At 49.6% G+C, this 16783-nt stretch overlaps 2 protein-coding genes across 3 annotated transcripts in view; both read left to right on the plus strand.

Annotated features, from left to right (window-relative positions):
* The window catches only part of LOC120764564 (zinc finger protein 239-like), a 144376-nt gene that overhangs the window by 77111 nt on the left and 50482 nt on the right, over positions 1 to 16783 (plus strand). The gene's annotated exons all lie outside the window — the stretch shown is intronic.
* LOC120764574 (zinc finger protein 239-like) lies at positions 59 to 16719 on the plus strand. 2 transcript variants are annotated; one of them, XM_040088579.2, is made up of 2 exons: positions 59 to 141; positions 8658 to 16719. In XM_040088579.2, exon 2 carries the CDS (start codon positions 8685 to 8687, stop codon positions 9507 to 9509), a length of 825 nt encoding a protein of 274 aa, XP_039944513.1. In that variant the 5' UTR covers positions 59 to 141; positions 8658 to 8684; the 3' UTR covers positions 9510 to 16719. The 2 variants fall into 2 exon arrangements, with proteins under 2 accessions (XP_039944513.1, XP_039944512.1); XM_040088578.2 differs by lacking the exon at positions 59 to 141 and adding an exon at positions 323 to 413.

Genomic DNA, 16783 nt, shown 5'->3' on the forward strand with positions numbered 1-16783 from the left:
GACCCCGGGGCCGCCCCCTGCCCGGGCGCCCCTGGCGCAGCAGAGCCGCCCTTGGCGGAGCGTCTGTGCGGGCCCGGGAGCGGCGGCAGCGGCCGGAGCCCGGTGAGGCGGCGGCGGAGCTGGGAGGCGGCCCCAGCGCAGGTGGGAGCCGCGCTGGGTTCTGCCGGGGCTCGGGGCTGGCTGCGGGCCGAGGGGGCGTCCGGGGGCTCTGGCGGGTTCCTTGTGCCGTGTCCGCCCCGTGTTGCCCGTGGCCTGAGGGCGCTGCGGCAGCGGCTGCCCGCGGTCTCCTTGCCGCTGGGGCCTCGGCAGGAGCCGGTGCCGGAGCAGCGCTGCCTCGTCCCGCTTTCCTGTGGGGAGCACGGAGGTGGTTGCCCTGTCCCCGGGACTGTGCGGGAAAATTCGCGTCTCCAGAGGTTTGTGTCCCCAAAGGAGACACAGGAGTTCTGTAAAAGTGACTTTATTCCTGAACAAAGGGAGAGGCCATGCGGCATTTGCCATGGGGTCTCTTTGATCGTTGAGTACGCAGCCTCCTTTTTATTCTAATTTTGCCTTCTGCATCTCCCCCTCCCTTTGCCCAGTGGCGAAGGTACTTGGAAAGTTGAGGCTTCCCTATCCGCCTACTGCGTGTCCTCGTTAACATGCACTCCCCGTTTTGTACTACATCCGATATTCATGGGTCTGTTCAGTCTTTGTTCTTTTCTCGATGTTCAGGAATTTAGCAGGATCTTGGCTGAGCAGCAGTCCGTGTCAATGAGTAACATTTTCTGAAACTGATGGTTTCTCCCTTTACTTCCTTATCTCCAAGTCCCTGGCCCTATCTCCAAGCAGATTCACTGTTTGACTCTGTTTTTCCTCCTGGTTCCTGTTTGGCTTTGGGATTATTCTCAGTGACCTCCTTCCCTGTCCTTTTGGAGCCGTTTGTGGCTCAGGAGGCCTGGCTGCCACCTGCATCCCCTTGCTCCCCTGCTGAATGAGCTGCACTTCAGCAAGGTGTCTGTGCATAGTCAAAAGATGAGAGTTGCTGTAGCACAGAAGAGGAGAAAGAGCATTCGTTTAACCCATGGTGTGCCAGGGAACCACGAACCTGTGTCCCATTCCTGTCCTTTCCACCTTTGGACTGGAACATGAGCTGCTTTCTTTATCTCCTTGTTATCTGTTTCACCACTTTTTGGTTGTCATCAATTTGCCAACAGGATCTCGAGTCATTTAATTTTCCACACCGTGCTCCTCCTTCTGCTAATAGATAATCTGATCCCATCCCATGGTGAAATGTCGCCTTGTTCATTTGAGTGGATTGATCGGCCAGACTCAGGAGCTGGATCTGTCTGGTTGGTTATTATTTCGAGGACATCTTGTAATCTAATTATGGCATTGAAATGATAAATGGGTTCTCTGGCCCCTGATATGAATTCATTCGGGTTCCCAGGGGCTGCTCCATGGTGTTGTAGGATTTGTTCTGGTGGCCGTTCATCTTTTCCCCAGTTTTGGGTTGCTCCCTCCAGCCAGCGCTGCATTAATTAATCTCTTTTCTCTAATTAAATCATCACATACTTGGATTCCCAACTGATTTCTCTGAACTTGTGGTAGCAAGAACACCTCAGTGGTCTCATGCTCCCTGTGTGACCTAGACAGTGACAGCACATGTTGGAGTGGGGAGAGGGATGATTCCCCCCCAGTTCTTTTAGTGAAGTTTTCACAACATTCTCCATTTGCTGTTTTCCTTTGCAGCTGCACCAGTTTCTGTTGCAGAGTCAGATATGCTGAGTGTGGGCTCTGCCTTTGGCTGTGCAAATTCCATCTGTGCAAGCAGGCAGAGCTTGGGGTGAGGGGCAGAGGGAACCAGCCCAATTCCTGCCCCAGGCAAGAAGACCCTGGTGCATTGTCCACACTTTTGCCCAGCAGTGTTACTTTGCGTTTCTAAAGCTCCTCTCCTGGCTGCCTGGAGCCAGGCTTCTCTTCCAGGGCAGCCATTGAATGACTCACATGTGGTCCCCACACAATATGTTTGTTTTTGTTTTCTTTTTTAAACTGATATGCATGACATTTATGAATGTGAAAATATCGGAGTTTTGAAGCATCTTTTGGTTATTTGGTAGACGTAGAGAAACTGCTTGTACCGAGAACACATAAAAGATTAGCTATTAAGCTTGGTTGTAAGGTTGTTATGAAGTAGAAGTCATATAGGTAAGATGTATAATGTTGAAACTCAGCAAAGCAGCACCTAGGTTCTTTGTCAAAAATCGATAAAGCAGAACTTTGTAGCGTGAATCCAGTAAAATCAAGCTCCTAGTCTGTGGCAAGAGCAAAGTGACCTAAAAAATAGCCCAACCTCCACTGCCCCTGCCCAGAAGCAAAGATCAACTTGAGGAAGAAGTCGGCCTTCCTCCCAAGAACCCAGGTCACAACCACCAGGAGGTTTGACAGCTCATTAGAGTAGGAAGTGAGAGAAGGGGGGAATGGGCGTGTGGGGAGGTGTGGGGTGTGTGGGATCAATGTGTATTTAAACCTGGACCTTGTCTTGAGCAGGTGCACACACTTTGGGGGAGATATCACCCCATCAGGTAATGCTAATTCCCAGGTCAGTTTGTCCTGGCCAAACCCAGGAGCCTGGTTCTTGCTGCTTTCTTACTGAACTGCTTCTGCTTTATCAGGCCCTCACAATACCTAAGTCCTGCTTTACTGAGTTTTAACATCTTAGCTTTATGGCCTTTACCTAGCAAATAAATTCCAATGTTCTGTAAATTGGTCCTGCCTAACAAGTTACACTCCTATGTGTTCTGGTACAAGTTACTTCTCTACTTTTACAAAATTGGTAAATAAGCTGTATATATTTCTGTTCTCCCCTTCACTTGTTTTAGCACATTATATGTTTCTCAAATTCTGAATTTCATATGTCTATACGTTTCCCATATCAGCAGCCTCCCATCCTCCTCCTGCAGCCAGGACGTCCAAATCTCCGGGGCTTCCGAGACCTTGAGCCGAGGGTGAGGGGTCCCCCCGTGTTCAGCTGTGCTGGGGCTGTTTCTGTGCTCAGGGACACTTGGAATGGGCCACGCCACTTGGCCACCAGTGCTGCTTCTGCCCAGCCCTTAGGCAGGACCCAATGTCCTGGTAGGATGTTGTGAACAGCAAAGTCCCAAGGCAGGGTCTGTGCCAGCTGAGCTTCCTTTTGGAGAGATTTCACCAGAGACAGGATTCTGGCCACAGACTGCTTTAAATACACATCCCTTCTCTCCCCCCTGCACTGGGTAGAGAATTACCAGGGTAAAGAATTCCAAAGCTCAATTACTGGGGAGATAGTTGCATATCTGCCCTGGATCTGGCTCCTGTTCTTGCTAAAGTCAATGGCAAAAGCCATACCCATGGTGTCTTGGTTTCTATCACCAACTTCCAAAGGTGCTTCTTTGTTTCCCCATTCATTCTTTCTACCTGACCTGAGCTCTGGGGGTGCCACGTGTTGTGGAGGTCCTATTGTATTCCTAAAGCTGCCATAAGGCTCCTGAAGCATCTTTCCTGTAAAATGAGTTCCCCATCTGAGTCTATTGCTTCCACAATCCCTTATCTTAGAAATATTTATTTTAGAATTACCTTCAATGATTACTGAAGAAGTCAGAATTGCTTTTGGCACCCTGTTAGGTGACATGGTGTTAGCAGAAGATATTTGAGCCTTCCTGCTCAGGGCATTTCAGTCCCAGGCTCTCACAAGCACACACAGCTCTGCTGGTTGAGCTGACCATGCGGGCGGTAACCTGAGCTTTGTCTAATTCCCTTTCCTAAATAATAGTAGGTCTTGTAAGTCTTTTCTCCTGCCCTCTAAGACCCATCCATAACCAGATTTTCTCCCTCAGGCCAGGGAATGTCTCATAAATCTCTCCTAGGCTGGATTTGGAGCTCTGTCACTTGAATGCAGTCCTGGGTTTCTTGCCAGCCCCTGTCCAGGCTGTTGAAACAGGAGGCTGGGTTAAACCCTTCCCCTGTCCTCAATTCTGCATCCTCCTGTGCCACTGAACAAGTTTCATACTGTAATAACCGAGCACAGCTCTTTTGGTTATCAAAGCTTGAACTTGATGCCAGACTTGAACAACAGGAGCTCCTTGTGCTGTCAGTGTTCAGGCCTCAGGTCCCCTTAGAGCTGTGGCTGCACAATTGTGCAGACAATGAGGGGCCACTCTGGCCAGTGGGTTAAATATTGTAGTGTCACCGAGACACACAAAGAAATCACACGCAGACAAGAGATTTTCGCAGAGGTTCTTCTGATCCAGCTCCCAGCTGAAAGAGCGGAGAGAAGAGAGCCCTTTGTTTATTCTTTTACTTTTTATACATTTGTGGGTCTAGCAGAAGATTGGCTTTTTGGGGTTTCCACTCCTCAGCCTCAGTGGCCAGATGAATTGTCACTTACAATTGTTTTCAGGTTAGAAATATGCAAACAAAGGACAGAGAATGAAAAACAAAGGATTTGTTTATATTACTTTTGTGGAAAAGGGAGAAAAACTGCTCTAATATTCTACAGTAACTAAAAGATCTGACTCCAGTTATGAAAATCAAAAGGCTAATAAAGAAACTCAGAAAAACCAGGGTAACATTGTAGCACAAGGATTCCTTTGGCATGGCCCTGTTTAACATTCACATACAATTCCAGTTCCTTTTCTGAGTCTGGAAGATCCATGGCTGGGACATCAATCAGTTTGGGGTTTTTTAATTTTCTCAAGTTCAGTTCTCTTTCTCATGTCCATACCATAACATTGAGGCTGTCTGGGGTTAGGAAGTCATACAATGTTCTGGCTAGAACAGAAAATCCTCAGTCTAGGTCCTGCAGTTCCCTATTGATCCTCCTTATTTTCTCAGCTCCTTGTTAGTTCTGGATAACGTTACTTCGGAGATTCCCGTGACCCTTTCTGGGTAAATACACCACAAACCTTCAGTCAAAATATGTCCCAAATATTTAACCTTTTTTCTCCACCATTTGTGCCTTTTTTTCCAAATATTTAAAGATGCTTTTTAGCCTGAAAATTGAGCCATTTCACAGAGGCTGCTTCTACCACCTCTAATTGTCCTCCTGATTGAGGCAAATAATCCACATCCTGCATTAACTTGGTTGCTGGGGGTGAGGTGAATTCTCTGGATATTTTCTGCAAGGCTGGCCCGAATAAGGCTGGTGCTTCTGTGCCTCCCTGCAGAAGGACCGTGCATGTCTTTCCCATTTTCCCTTCTACCTCTTGTTCCCAGTCAAAGGCCAACTCCTGTTCAGCATCCTGTGTAAGTGGGCATCCCCAGAAAGCATCTTTTCCATCAAGTACTGAATGGTAGCAGTGTGAGGAGGGAACCTGGTTGCAGATGGTGTAAGGATCTGAGCCTGTGGGGTGCCTCGGTTTAATAATCTCATTTCTAATTCTTAGGTCCTGCAGCATTCTATAGATTCCATCTGATTTCTTGATTGGCAGCATTGGAGCATTCCAGGGAGAGATGCCAGGCTCCAAAAGCCCTGACAGGGGCTCAGTGCCAGGCTGTGAGCCCTTCCTTCCCTCCCTTGGAATAGGGTATTGCTTCTGGACACCACTTGTCCTGGTTGTTTGAGAGTAATTTGGAGAGGCTGGGTGTCTGATTTTCCCGATTTCCCTGGGGCTGCCCACACTTCTGGGTTCACTTCAGCATCAGCCTTGACAGACATTTGACACAAAGGTATCCCAGAACTAGCAATGGCAATGCCTCTGCCAGGTCCTTGTTGCTGAGCCCGTCCCCTGGCTGCTGGGGCCCCCTTGGGCCCTGGGGTTCATCCCTCAGGGGCTGTAGAAACTCTGCCATGGCCTTTGGCTTCACCTTGGCCTTTTCCTCACCCCTTCTTGCATTCACCTGCTGTGCCTTTGTGACCAACTGCTCCAGGGGCTTCTTGTGCCACTGCTGCAGCCCCCCTGACTGCCTGTGGGTGCTCATCCTCTGACAGCTGCTGAGCTCTCTGCAAGGGCATTCCTTTCTCCAGTGACCCAAACAAAATCCTTCAAAGACGATCTTGATGCTTGCATGAATAACCCCCATTTCCCAGCTGTTCCTTCCTGCTCCTGGTCCTTGTGCTCGCCCTGCCCTCCCCAGCCCGTATCCCAGAGGCGGTGCCTGTCCTGCCGCAGTGTGCCAAGGCGGCTCCCCCGGCGGGCAGGGCCGGCAGCTCCACGGGGCCGGGCAGCGGCCGGGGCGTCCCGCAGCCTCCTGGGGGCCGGGGGCCACTGCCGGCCCTGCCCGGGGGGTGGTGGGGTCAGGCAGCGCCCGGTGCTGAGCGCCGGCTGCCCCACAGCCCCGGCCCGGCCCTGCAGCTCCCCACAGGCCCCCAGCCCGTGCTCCCGGTCCCGCACCTCTGCGCCCGCTCCTGCTGCTCCCCAGCACAGAGAAACCCCCTGAAATCCTGACCTCCTTGTTTCCCTGTTCTGGAAACCGGGGATACAAAGGATCTGGGTCAGCTGGCAAGTTTAGAGGATAAGACCCTCCTGAAAAACATCCCAGTGCTCAGTACTTTTCTCTTCCTCCTCTTTTCCATCATCCTTTTTCCTACCACAGAGATTCCTCCTGCTGCTTCTTGCCTTAACCGTATTCCTGCACACTATTCCTGCCTTCATCCTAACCCTTCCCAGCACACCAACACCATCCATCCCCTGTTATCTAAATCCCTTCTCAGCTTCCCTTATTGCCCCTCTGGGTGTCCATATCCTTAAATTACCTCTGGGAGAATGTGCAAACTGCCTCAAGATTCTCCCAAGGGACCCTTCACAGATATTTTGGGATCATCATCCCTTTGGCCAGGACGCTCTCCTGGCTTTCCCTTTTCCACCCTGCATGGGTGTCCTGCCATGTTTGTTCCCTGAAGATGCCAGTGTCCTCACTGATGAGATTTTCAGTGCTCTCTCCCTGGTGACTCTTCACAGCCCCCCCTGATCTGTCACTCGTCTGTCTCCTGGACGCTCTCGGGTACCCAATCAATCCCCGGTGCCGCCGCCGCCCAAGGGAGCCCATCACCCAAACTGGGTGAGGCACCTTCAGCTCCACTCACTGCCCACTGTCCCCGACGGTGGAAGGAATTCCAGAGGAGCCCCACGGTGTGTGGAAAACTTGACATCACCAGAGGTTTGTGTCCACAAAGAAGACAGAGGAGTCCTGTAAAAGTCATTTCATTCATATAAAAAAGGGAGAGGCCATGGGACATGTCCCATGGAGTCTCTCCAATTGTTGGAGGATGCAGCCTCCTTCTCCTCCTGATTTTCCTGGCTGCACCTCCCTCTCCTGTTACCTTGGTTTTTCTGAGTTTCTTTATTAGCCTTTTGATTTTCATAAATGGAGTCAAATCTTTTAGTTACTGTAGAATATTAGAGCAGTTTTTCTCCCTTTTCCACAAAAGTAATATAAACAAATCCTTTGTTTTTCATTCTTTGTCCTTTGTTTGCATATTTCTAACCTGAAAACAATTGTAACTGACAATTCGTCTGGCCACTGAGGCTGAGGGGTGGAAACCCCAAAAAGCCAGTCTTCTGCTAGACCCACAAATGTGTAAAAGTAAAAGAATAAACAAAGGGGGCTTTTCTCTCTGCCCTTTCAGGTGGAAGCTGGATCAGAAGAACCTCTGCAGAAATCTCTTGTCTGCGTGTGATTTCTTTGTGTTTCACAGTGACACTCTCCCTTTCCGCAATGGCTGAAGTATTTGCGGGGTACAGACTTCCCAATCCCCCTACTACATACCCCCCTTATTATGCACCCCTCTTCTGCACAGGTAACGATATTCACAGCTCTGTGAAGTCTTTGCTCTTCTTCTTGAAGTTCATGAGTTTATCAGGACCTTGGCTGAGCAGCAGTCTGTGTGGTCAGTTCATAACATTTTCTGGAGCTGATGGCTTCTTCTGTGCCTTCCTTATGTACAAGTGCCTGGCCCTAGCCCCAAGCAGATTCACAGCGTGTGTTTGTAAAGACACTTTGCTCTTCTTCCTTTCCTGGGGGTGCCCCGTTTGTGGGACATTCCCCCTAGAGCATGGGGCACCGCCGTGAGGGGAATTTGGGGAGGTGGGAGGGGGGAGCGCCAAGGCCGGGCCCCCCCGCGCTGTCCTGGCGGGAGCGGCTGCAGCGGGGACCGAGTGCGGGCGGGAGCGGCCGAGAGCCCAGCGCTGCCCCAGCCCGACCTGCCCCAGCTCCATCCCTGCCCCTGCGGTGGGATGCTGTGGGTTTGGGGGGAAGAGGGAGCCGGCAGTGGGTGCTGGGCCTGGGGGCAGGAGGAGAAGGGAAGGAGAAGCAGGGTTGAAGAACAAAATGTTGATGCACATGGGAGGAGAAGGTGGGATTGTGCAGGAGAAGGAGGAATAGTGGGAGGAAGAGGAGTGTGAGGAACAGTAGCAACAGACGCAGAGGAGGAGCAGGAAGAGGAGGCACCACAAGGTCCCCCCCCTACATGCAGGAGGTGATGGGGAAGAGGATCCATGACTTTCACTGAGTTATAAAAATCCAATATAATCACGGGCAAAGATCCTCTAACTACTTAAAGTTGGATTGTGGTTTGTTTATTCACCAGCTGAATCTTGGTGTTTTGGAGGTCTTACAGACACAAGGTGCCCAATGACTTTGTGAGATGAACTTGTGCAAGGAAGAACCCCCAGCCTAAGGCACTCTCCTCTTGTTTTCCAAACCAGGATTTTTCTTTCCCAAGGAGTGGCCGGATGGAGGAGGAGGAAAAGCCCCGGAGATGCCACACGAGGAGGGGCTGCAAACCCAGCGCAGGGAGCTGCGAGGAGCAAAGACCCTCCCTGTGCCAGGAGGGCGGCCAGAGATCCAGCCAGAGCTCAGAGCTGGTGGAGAAGCCTCATGGAGGGGAGAAGCCCCACAAGTGCTTGGAATGTGGGAAGGGTTTCAGCTACAGGTGCGTCCTGAAGAAACACCAGGTGATCCACACTGGGGAACGGCCCTATGAGTGTGGGGAATGTGGGAAGAGCTTTAGGTATAGCTCCAATCTGATCCAGCACAAGAGGATCCACACTGGGGAACGCCCCTTTGGGTGTGGGGAATGCGGGATGAGCTTCAGCCAACGCTCCAGCCTGATGGTACACCAGAGGACCCACACTGGGGAGAAGCCCTACGAGTGTGGGGAATGTGGGAAGAGCTTCAGAGGAAGCTCAGCCTTGATCCAGCACCAGAGGATCCACACTGAGGAAGGGCTCTACACATGCTTGGAATGTGGGAAGAGCTTTGGATGGAGTTCTAGCCTGAGGAATCACCAGCGCATCCACACCGGGGAGAGGCCCTACGAGTGTCCCAAGTGTGGGAAGAGGTTTCAGACCAGCTCCAATCTCCTCATACATCAGCGGATTCACAGAGAGGAGAGGCCCTTCCGCTGCCCCGACTGTGGGAAGGGCTTCAAGCACAACTCACACCTCACTGTCCACCGGCGCATCCACACTGGTGAGAGGCCCTACGAGTGTCCTGAGTGTGGGAAGAGCTTCTCCAGGGATTCTCACTTGACCCGACACCAACGGAGGCACTGCTAAGGGAAGCGCTGTGAGTGCCCCGAGAGCGGGAAGAGCTTCGTGCGCTGCTCCAGCTCCATCCCCTGTGGGAGGATCGGCCTTGGATGATCCCCAGTGACTCCCGTTGGGCAGAGCCCTGCTGATCCGTGGTCCTCCTGATCCCTGCTGGCTGTGGGGAAGGTGTTGGAGACATTTCTTTCCCTTCTCCTGGTGCTGCTGTGATTTGGTTGGTAATAAATTCCCTCCCTGTGCCCAGGCTGGCTCTGCTGTGGCCGCGCCGCTGCTCGGGGCGGGATCTCTCCCGATCCTTCTCTCAGCTCCCAGCCTTTCCTCAGCCCATCACAGAAGGCACTAAAATAATTGAGCCCATCAGAGCGCAGGGCGCTGAGGACTCCCCAGATGCCAGCCAGCCCCACAGCGCCCCGAGCTCCTCAGCCGGACTCCCCTGGTGCTGCGGAGTCAGGGCTGCCCCGGAGCTCTTGGCTACTCTGGGCTGCTGCGGGCACCCCCGCACCTGTGTCCTGCACACACAGGGCTGTTTCAGGAGATGCTGAAGTGCGGCTGGCACTGCATGAACGGCACCGAGCGGGGGAGGGTCGTGGACAGGAACAGCGACAACCGGGAGCAGCTCCTGCCCTTGGGCAGCGATGTGGGGCTGTAGGTGGGGGACACCTCCTGTGGGGAGAAGTTGCCAGGTCCTGGAACAGCGACCCGCAATGGAGGGAGTACAGACGGGCTGCGGCGGACAGGCACTGCAGCACAACTACGAGTTGTCCAGCCCGTTCCTCGTGGAGCGCGGAGGTGAGCGTGGGGCAGAGTGTGTCCCGTGGGGCCCTGCCCTGGCAATGACCCTGGATCGCCTCAAAACCTTCCTGGGAATCAGCCCAGAGCACTCAGCCCTCCTTGTGTCCATCCCCGCGGCCTCCTGCCCCTCTCCGAGACACCCGTGGCTCTCCCAGTCCATCCCAGTCCGTTCCCAGTCTCTCCCAGTTCTCCCCCGCGTGTCCATCCCGGCCGTGCGTGGAGCTGACGCCGCTCATCCTATCAGAGCTTGTCTCTCTGATGACTCATCTGTTGCCAGGCAGACCCGCAGCGCCGAGTGCCCCGCGCTCGATTCGGCCTCCCAGTGCCGCGTGCTTCATTCCCAGTTCCTCCCAATCCCTCCCACTTCCCCTCAGCCGACTCCCAGTCCATTCCCAGTTCATTCCCAGAGCTCCACCCTCTCTCTCAGTCACCCCCATCCTCTCCCATTTCTCTCACCCCAGTCCCTGCCAATTCATTCCCAGTCCATCCCAGTCTTTCTCAATCCAATCCCAGTCCCTTCTAGTCCGTTCCCAGTCCCTTATGTAATAAATCGCCAAACCAAATTCAGTAAACCAAAATTTAGAATTTTATTTTGAGACTTAAACACAGTCTCCGGTAGCCACAATTAAAAGGGACTGCGTCGAATCCCGGGATTTCGGCACTGGGTGAACGCGGTAACAGACTCTGTCAGCCTGTCACCCCCTCTGTTCACAAATTCTGTCTAATACCACTGGTTTTTATACAGTCTTTCGCTGAGAGTGGACCGAGACCGTAAGACTCTTGCTTCCGTGGTACTTCATTAGATATTCATGTTCATGTCCGGGGTCTGTTGATGGATTCTCAAAGTGGAACAATGCCATGATTGCCGTGTCTAGAGAAGGTTTGGAAATGTTAAATCGGGCCAGAACAGATAAGATATCGTTCTGATTTAATCATTCAATTGTTAGTGCGCCCATTTCCCATTCTCCGTTATTTTGTGCCTTTCTGTAGGATTGTTACAAAGCGGTTCCCGGGAGGAATTCCTTCTATTCCCTTAACCCTCGTGTCCCTCTGTGCAGTTTTAGTCTTGGTTAACCCTAAACACACCTTTAGGTTTACTGATCTTAAACTAAGCTTAAAGTAGATCAATTTTACATAGTACATTATTACATTTTACAGTGAATCAATTACATATCATATTACCTAACACGAATTAACTTTAGAACATATATCACAATCCCTCCCCTTCTATATAAACACATTTAATTTGTGTTCCTGTTACTGTCTTTTTTTTCTTTTTGACAAAAAAGCCTCTTAACAAGAATGTCACTCAACCTAAGAGGGCTTTCTAATTTTAAACATTCTATTCCTCTTCAGATTCACTCCAATATGATTTATCTTCATCTTCCTCCTGTACTTGAGCTTCAAACTTTGCTAGAACTCCTGCTGCCCTGCTTTTTTCTTCATTTAACTTCATGATTCTTGATACCTTACTGTTTTTGCTAAACGCTCCTGAGGCTAATTCAGGATCTGTGGGCAATGATGAGATTTGCATTCCTTGAACTACTGTGTGAATGAGCCGGATAAAACAAGGTATCAAGCATGGTAAGAAGATGAATCCTGCTGCTGAACATAAAATGAAGAATCCCACTTTCTTCTACCAAGCCCCTGTACCAAACAATTGATCCCACCAGGAGGCCTGGAGGATTGAATTCCATTTTTGAACAGGTACATGGGCTACCTTCTTTATTTCAGCTGCTAAACCCCTGATAGTTTCTCGTAATCGTTTATTTCTATGCAACATTCAGACTCGTTGAATTTCCCACACACTCCTCCCTCTTCTGCTAACAGGTAATCCAAAGCGATTCTATTCTGATACACAAGCCCCCTCTTTTATGAGTGCTGCTGGGCTAGCAGCTCTAAGGCATCTGAGGTGTGATTAGAGACTGTTTCTACTACAGCCTGCAGTCTGATTAGCCTGTTGAGTAAATAAACTAGAGTCCTGTAACCCCAACTCCCATCCTGGGCCCATGTTGCAGGACCATAGTATTCTATTATACGTTCTGCAGGCCACTCCTCACTTCCCCATTTCTGGCTTCCCCCTGCATTCAGGAGTTCTCTTTTTGTTTCCCTTCTTTTTCTGTTGAGGGTCTCATATAATGGAGCACCTAACAGGTTACTGTCCAATCTGGGCAGTGTGAAAAAGGAAGGTCTAATCATTCCCAGGGTGCAGGATCCTTTCCACTTGCAGGGTAGTTCACTATAGGCCTTTTTCCCACAGATACAGTAAATTCCACTCGGGGCTTTCCACTTGATTTCTGTGCTTTCTGGCCATTCCCAGAACTCTTTTAAGTTCTCTAATGATTGGTAAGGGTTGGCCCCTGTTAATTCATTCCAACATAGTTCAATCTCACTAATCCAGTCACACACTTTCTCTTTCTTCCTGCTCCAGTATCCAGCAGGTGGCTCAGGCTACCAGATCTTAGTCTTACTGTTAGAATTGACAGCCAGCGTGGATAGGCAAGGGGTATATCCCATTACCTCAGTGTATTTATTCCCTTCTCTACTAATGCAGATGGTCCCTATTCTTCGTTTGTCTAAGGTCCACCCCTCGGGTCGTGACATCGTTTTTATTATCTGGTTGTCCCATTTCAGAAGTTGTTCTGGGGCTAAACTCTCACCTTTCCAGTGCCACCTTTCAGCTGACTTTGGTCCTGCACAAATCCAGCAGTTTGACAGCCCCAGTTCTGTGGCAATTTCTTGCACTAGTTCTACAAAAATTTTTTTGCTAGAAGCTGGCAAACTCCAATCACTAGATTGTTTTTCTAATTGTTCATACTGTTCACTGAGTGACCTCATCCTTTCTTGCTCCATCTTTTTTCTTTTTGCCTTCAGCTCCTGCCTTTTTAATTCCTGGGCCACTCTCTGTATTTTGCTTTCTGGATCCATCCCCTCCTCATTTTTAGAGAAACAGAAGGTCCTTTCTAACTTTAAGTAAACCCTTTCATCGTTCTCACTTAATAGATCTCGGATGATGGGCCCGCTGCTCAAAGAAGCTGTCTGAAGCCTTTCATTCTGTCCCACCGAATAGGTTTTTCCGTTCAGGGTGCACATTCCTAATTTATTCTGATCATAGCACAGCTTGTTTACCTGCAAATATGCTATGAAGGTGGATTCTTTCTTACCCCCAACCCACACAGTTTTATTATACTTCTCACATATAGGAATTATGGGTAGGCTATTTAGCTCTTTCCTTTTCCTAGACATTGCCACTGGGTTATGGTATATTGTTTTTTCCTTTAATTCACATACTTTGAACCAAGTTTCGTTGTGGGTGCAAATCCCCATTTTTTGGATTTCTGGACAGTTAAAATGTACCCGGAAAGCTCTATCTTGGCCCCAGGTAGGCTCTTGCTGAGTCTCCTTTAGGCACTCTTTTTCCTGCCCCATTTGTCCCTTAGGGTTGGGGAGGCCATTCGTGAGGTACACGACTAGACTCAGGATCACCAGGATTGCCCCTAGGTGTACCCCTCTGCCTTTGCCTCTGCCCACCGGGGTGCCACCAGCGGCGAGGTAAACCATCTTCTTGGCAGCAAGGATATTCTTCCGGGCCTCCATAGTCTGTCCTGTGAGCATATCGCCTTTTGTACTGTCCCTACCTGGCCAATTTTATTTGGTCTGCTATACAGGGTACTTTTACTGTCCGCCTACACTCAAATGCCAGAGGTTCAGCCCTTATATTTAGCTTTCCCCTTAACTCGTTTGTGAATAAATGGAACCACTCTGGGGAATCCAATTCCAATATACCTGCTTCAGTGGCAACGTATAGGAAGAGGTCTGTGAGCCGCCTTTCCTCCTCTGAGCAATTCTCACACAGGCTCCAAGGTCTGATTCCCCAGTAACAATGAGCTACCCAAATCTCTTTACAATGAGCACACTTAAAATGAACAAAAGGATGACAGGTACATCCCTCTTGGATGCAACTTATCCAGTAGTCGCTGGTCATTGAGTCTGTCGGTGGATCCTCAGCCTCAGATCTCCCGGTGAAGAGGTTACTCTCCACTTCGTAAGGTTGTCTCGCGGTTCGACCCTCTTTACTCGAGAAGAGTGTGTCCAGCCCTTTTCCGTGGTTCTTACTGCGGTGTCTGTGGTCAAGAGGACGAGGAAAGGTCCCTCCCATTGCGGAGTCAGCGGTGCTTCTTTCCACGTCTTGATTAACACCTTGTCTCCCGGTTGGATCTTGTGGAGGGCAAATCCTAAAGGTGTACTCTGTGACACCAGTCCACGTTTTCGAAGTTCCTGTAAATTTTTATTAATGGATACAAGATAAGATTGTATCTGACAATCCTCAATTCGAGGGTGTCCCTCTGGCATTCCATGTTCGTATGGCATTCCATATAGCATCTCAAAAGGGGATAGCCCTGATCCCGAGTGGGGTTGAGTCCTGATATTCAGAAGTGCCAGGGGAAGGCACTTTATCCACGACATCTTGGTCTCAAGCATAAGTTTCGATATTTGGGCTTTTAATGTTTGATTCATCCGTTCTACCTGTCCTGAGCTCTGGGGGTGCCAGGGTGTATGGTATTCCCACCGAATTCCTAGAGCATTTGCCAAATGTTTTATTATTTTTGAAGTGAAGTGTGTCCCTTGGTCTGAGTCTATGGAGTCCGGGATTCCATACCTAGGTATTATTTCCTCCAGCAGTTTTTTAGCTACTGCTTGAGCGGTGGCCCGAGGACCAGGGAACGCTTCTACCCAGTGAGTTAATTGGTCCACTATTACTAATAGGTATCTATGCCTCCCAATTTTTGGTAATTCCGTGAAATCCACCTGGATCCTCCCGAAGGGACGATAGGCTAAAAGACGTCTCCCTTGTGATACTTGCCTGTTTCTAGATTTATTTATCTTTTGGCATACCATACACCCCTGGACTTCCTGTTTAGCTAGTTCATATATACCTTTACACCCAAAGAATTTCAAGAATTGTTCAGTCAGGGCCTGGGTTCCCCAGTGGGTCTGCAAGTGTAACCTTTTTAAAATTTTTCTGGCATAAGCCTTTGGTATTAATTCTCTACCATCAGGTAGTTTCCATTTCCCCTCTTCTAGCATTCCTCCTATTTTCTTGAATTCCTCTGTTTCTTTCTCAGAGGGACAGGGAGGGAATTCCTGGGGTTCCCCTTCCAAGGTATCTGGAGCATTTAGGGTCAGGAGCACTGCCCTTCTTGCCTCCTGATCTGCCAGGTTATTTCCCCGTGTTCTGAACTGCATCCCCACCTGATGTCCTTTTACATATACTACAGCGATGGCTTTAGGTTCTCTTATTGCCTCTAAAATCTGTCTTATTAAGTTTTCATGTACTAAGCTTTTTCCCCATGTGTTTATTAGTCCCCTTTCTTCCCAAATTTTTCCGAACGTGTGTACTACTCCAAAAGCATATTTTGAATCTGTGTAAATGGTCCCTGGTCTTCCCTTTAGCCCTTTTAGAGCCTGCAGGACTGCAGATAGTTCACATGCTTGTGCTGACCAGGATGCACTTAAGGGGCCGGATTCGACTACTTTTCCTGTTTTTCCATCTATGATGACATAACCTGACTTTGTTTTCCCTTCCAAAACTCGTGCTTGACCCATCCACAAACCATTTTTCCCCCTCCTCTAGTTCCTCATCTTCTAAATCTGCTCTAACCTTTGTTTGGAGTTCTGTTAATTCAGAGCAATTATGAGTGGGCCCTTCTGATGCTTCCCCAAAGGGGAACTCGGCTGGGTTTTTGGCTGTGGTTGTTCTTAGTTCTAATTCAGGTGCATGAATGAGTATGGCTTCGTATTTTAAAACCCTAGCATCAGTAAGCCACTTATCAGCTTTTTGCTGTAGGATAGTTCTCATTGTGGGGAGTGTAAACTACTAACGGGGCCCCAAAGGTAATTTTCTTAGCTTCTTCCACTAGCAGGGCTACTGCCACAATTGCCTGCAGGCATATGGGCCATCCCCTGCTTACTGGGTCTAGTAATTTTGAGATATAGCTGACGGGTTTTCTGGTCCCCGCCCAATCCTGGGTTAGGACCCCGTGAGTTGTGTGGTTACTTACATCGATGAACAACTGGAACTTCTTTCTCACATCGGGGAGGCTTAGGACAGGGGCTGCAATTAAGGCTTGCTTCAAATACTTTAATTCCCTTTCATCTTGCTCAGTCCATTTTAGCTTATCTGTGGTTAATTTCTCATACAAAAACTTAACCTTCTCGCTATAACCCTCTATCCACTGACGGCAGTACCCCCAAAGCCCCAGCAGCCATCTCACTTATCTCTTGTTTCTCGGGGGAGGTAACTCTATTATGCTGGCCACCCTCTCTGGGTCTTATCTTTTCTTTCCTTTTGTAATCCAATGTCCTAGGTACTTTACCTCAGGCTCTGTAAACTGAAGTTTAGACTTTGAGACTTTCAATCCTTTTTCTCCCAGAAAGTTTAGTAATGATATAGTACAAGCTCTTACTTTCCTCCCCTCTTGTCCTGCAAT

The sequence above is a fragment of the Hirundo rustica genome, chromosome 31 (assembly GCF_015227805.2).
Source record: "Hirundo rustica isolate bHirRus1 chromosome 31, bHirRus1.pri.v3, whole genome shotgun sequence".
Lineage (NCBI taxonomy): Eukaryota > Metazoa > Chordata > Aves > Passeriformes > Hirundinidae > Hirundo > Hirundo rustica.

Bases quoted from the DNA above. Each gene is read 5' to 3' on its own strand.
- LOC120764574 (XM_040088579.2), top strand. From the start codon at position 8,685: ATGGAGGAGGAGGAAAAGCCCCGGAGATGCCACACGAGGAGGGGCTGC.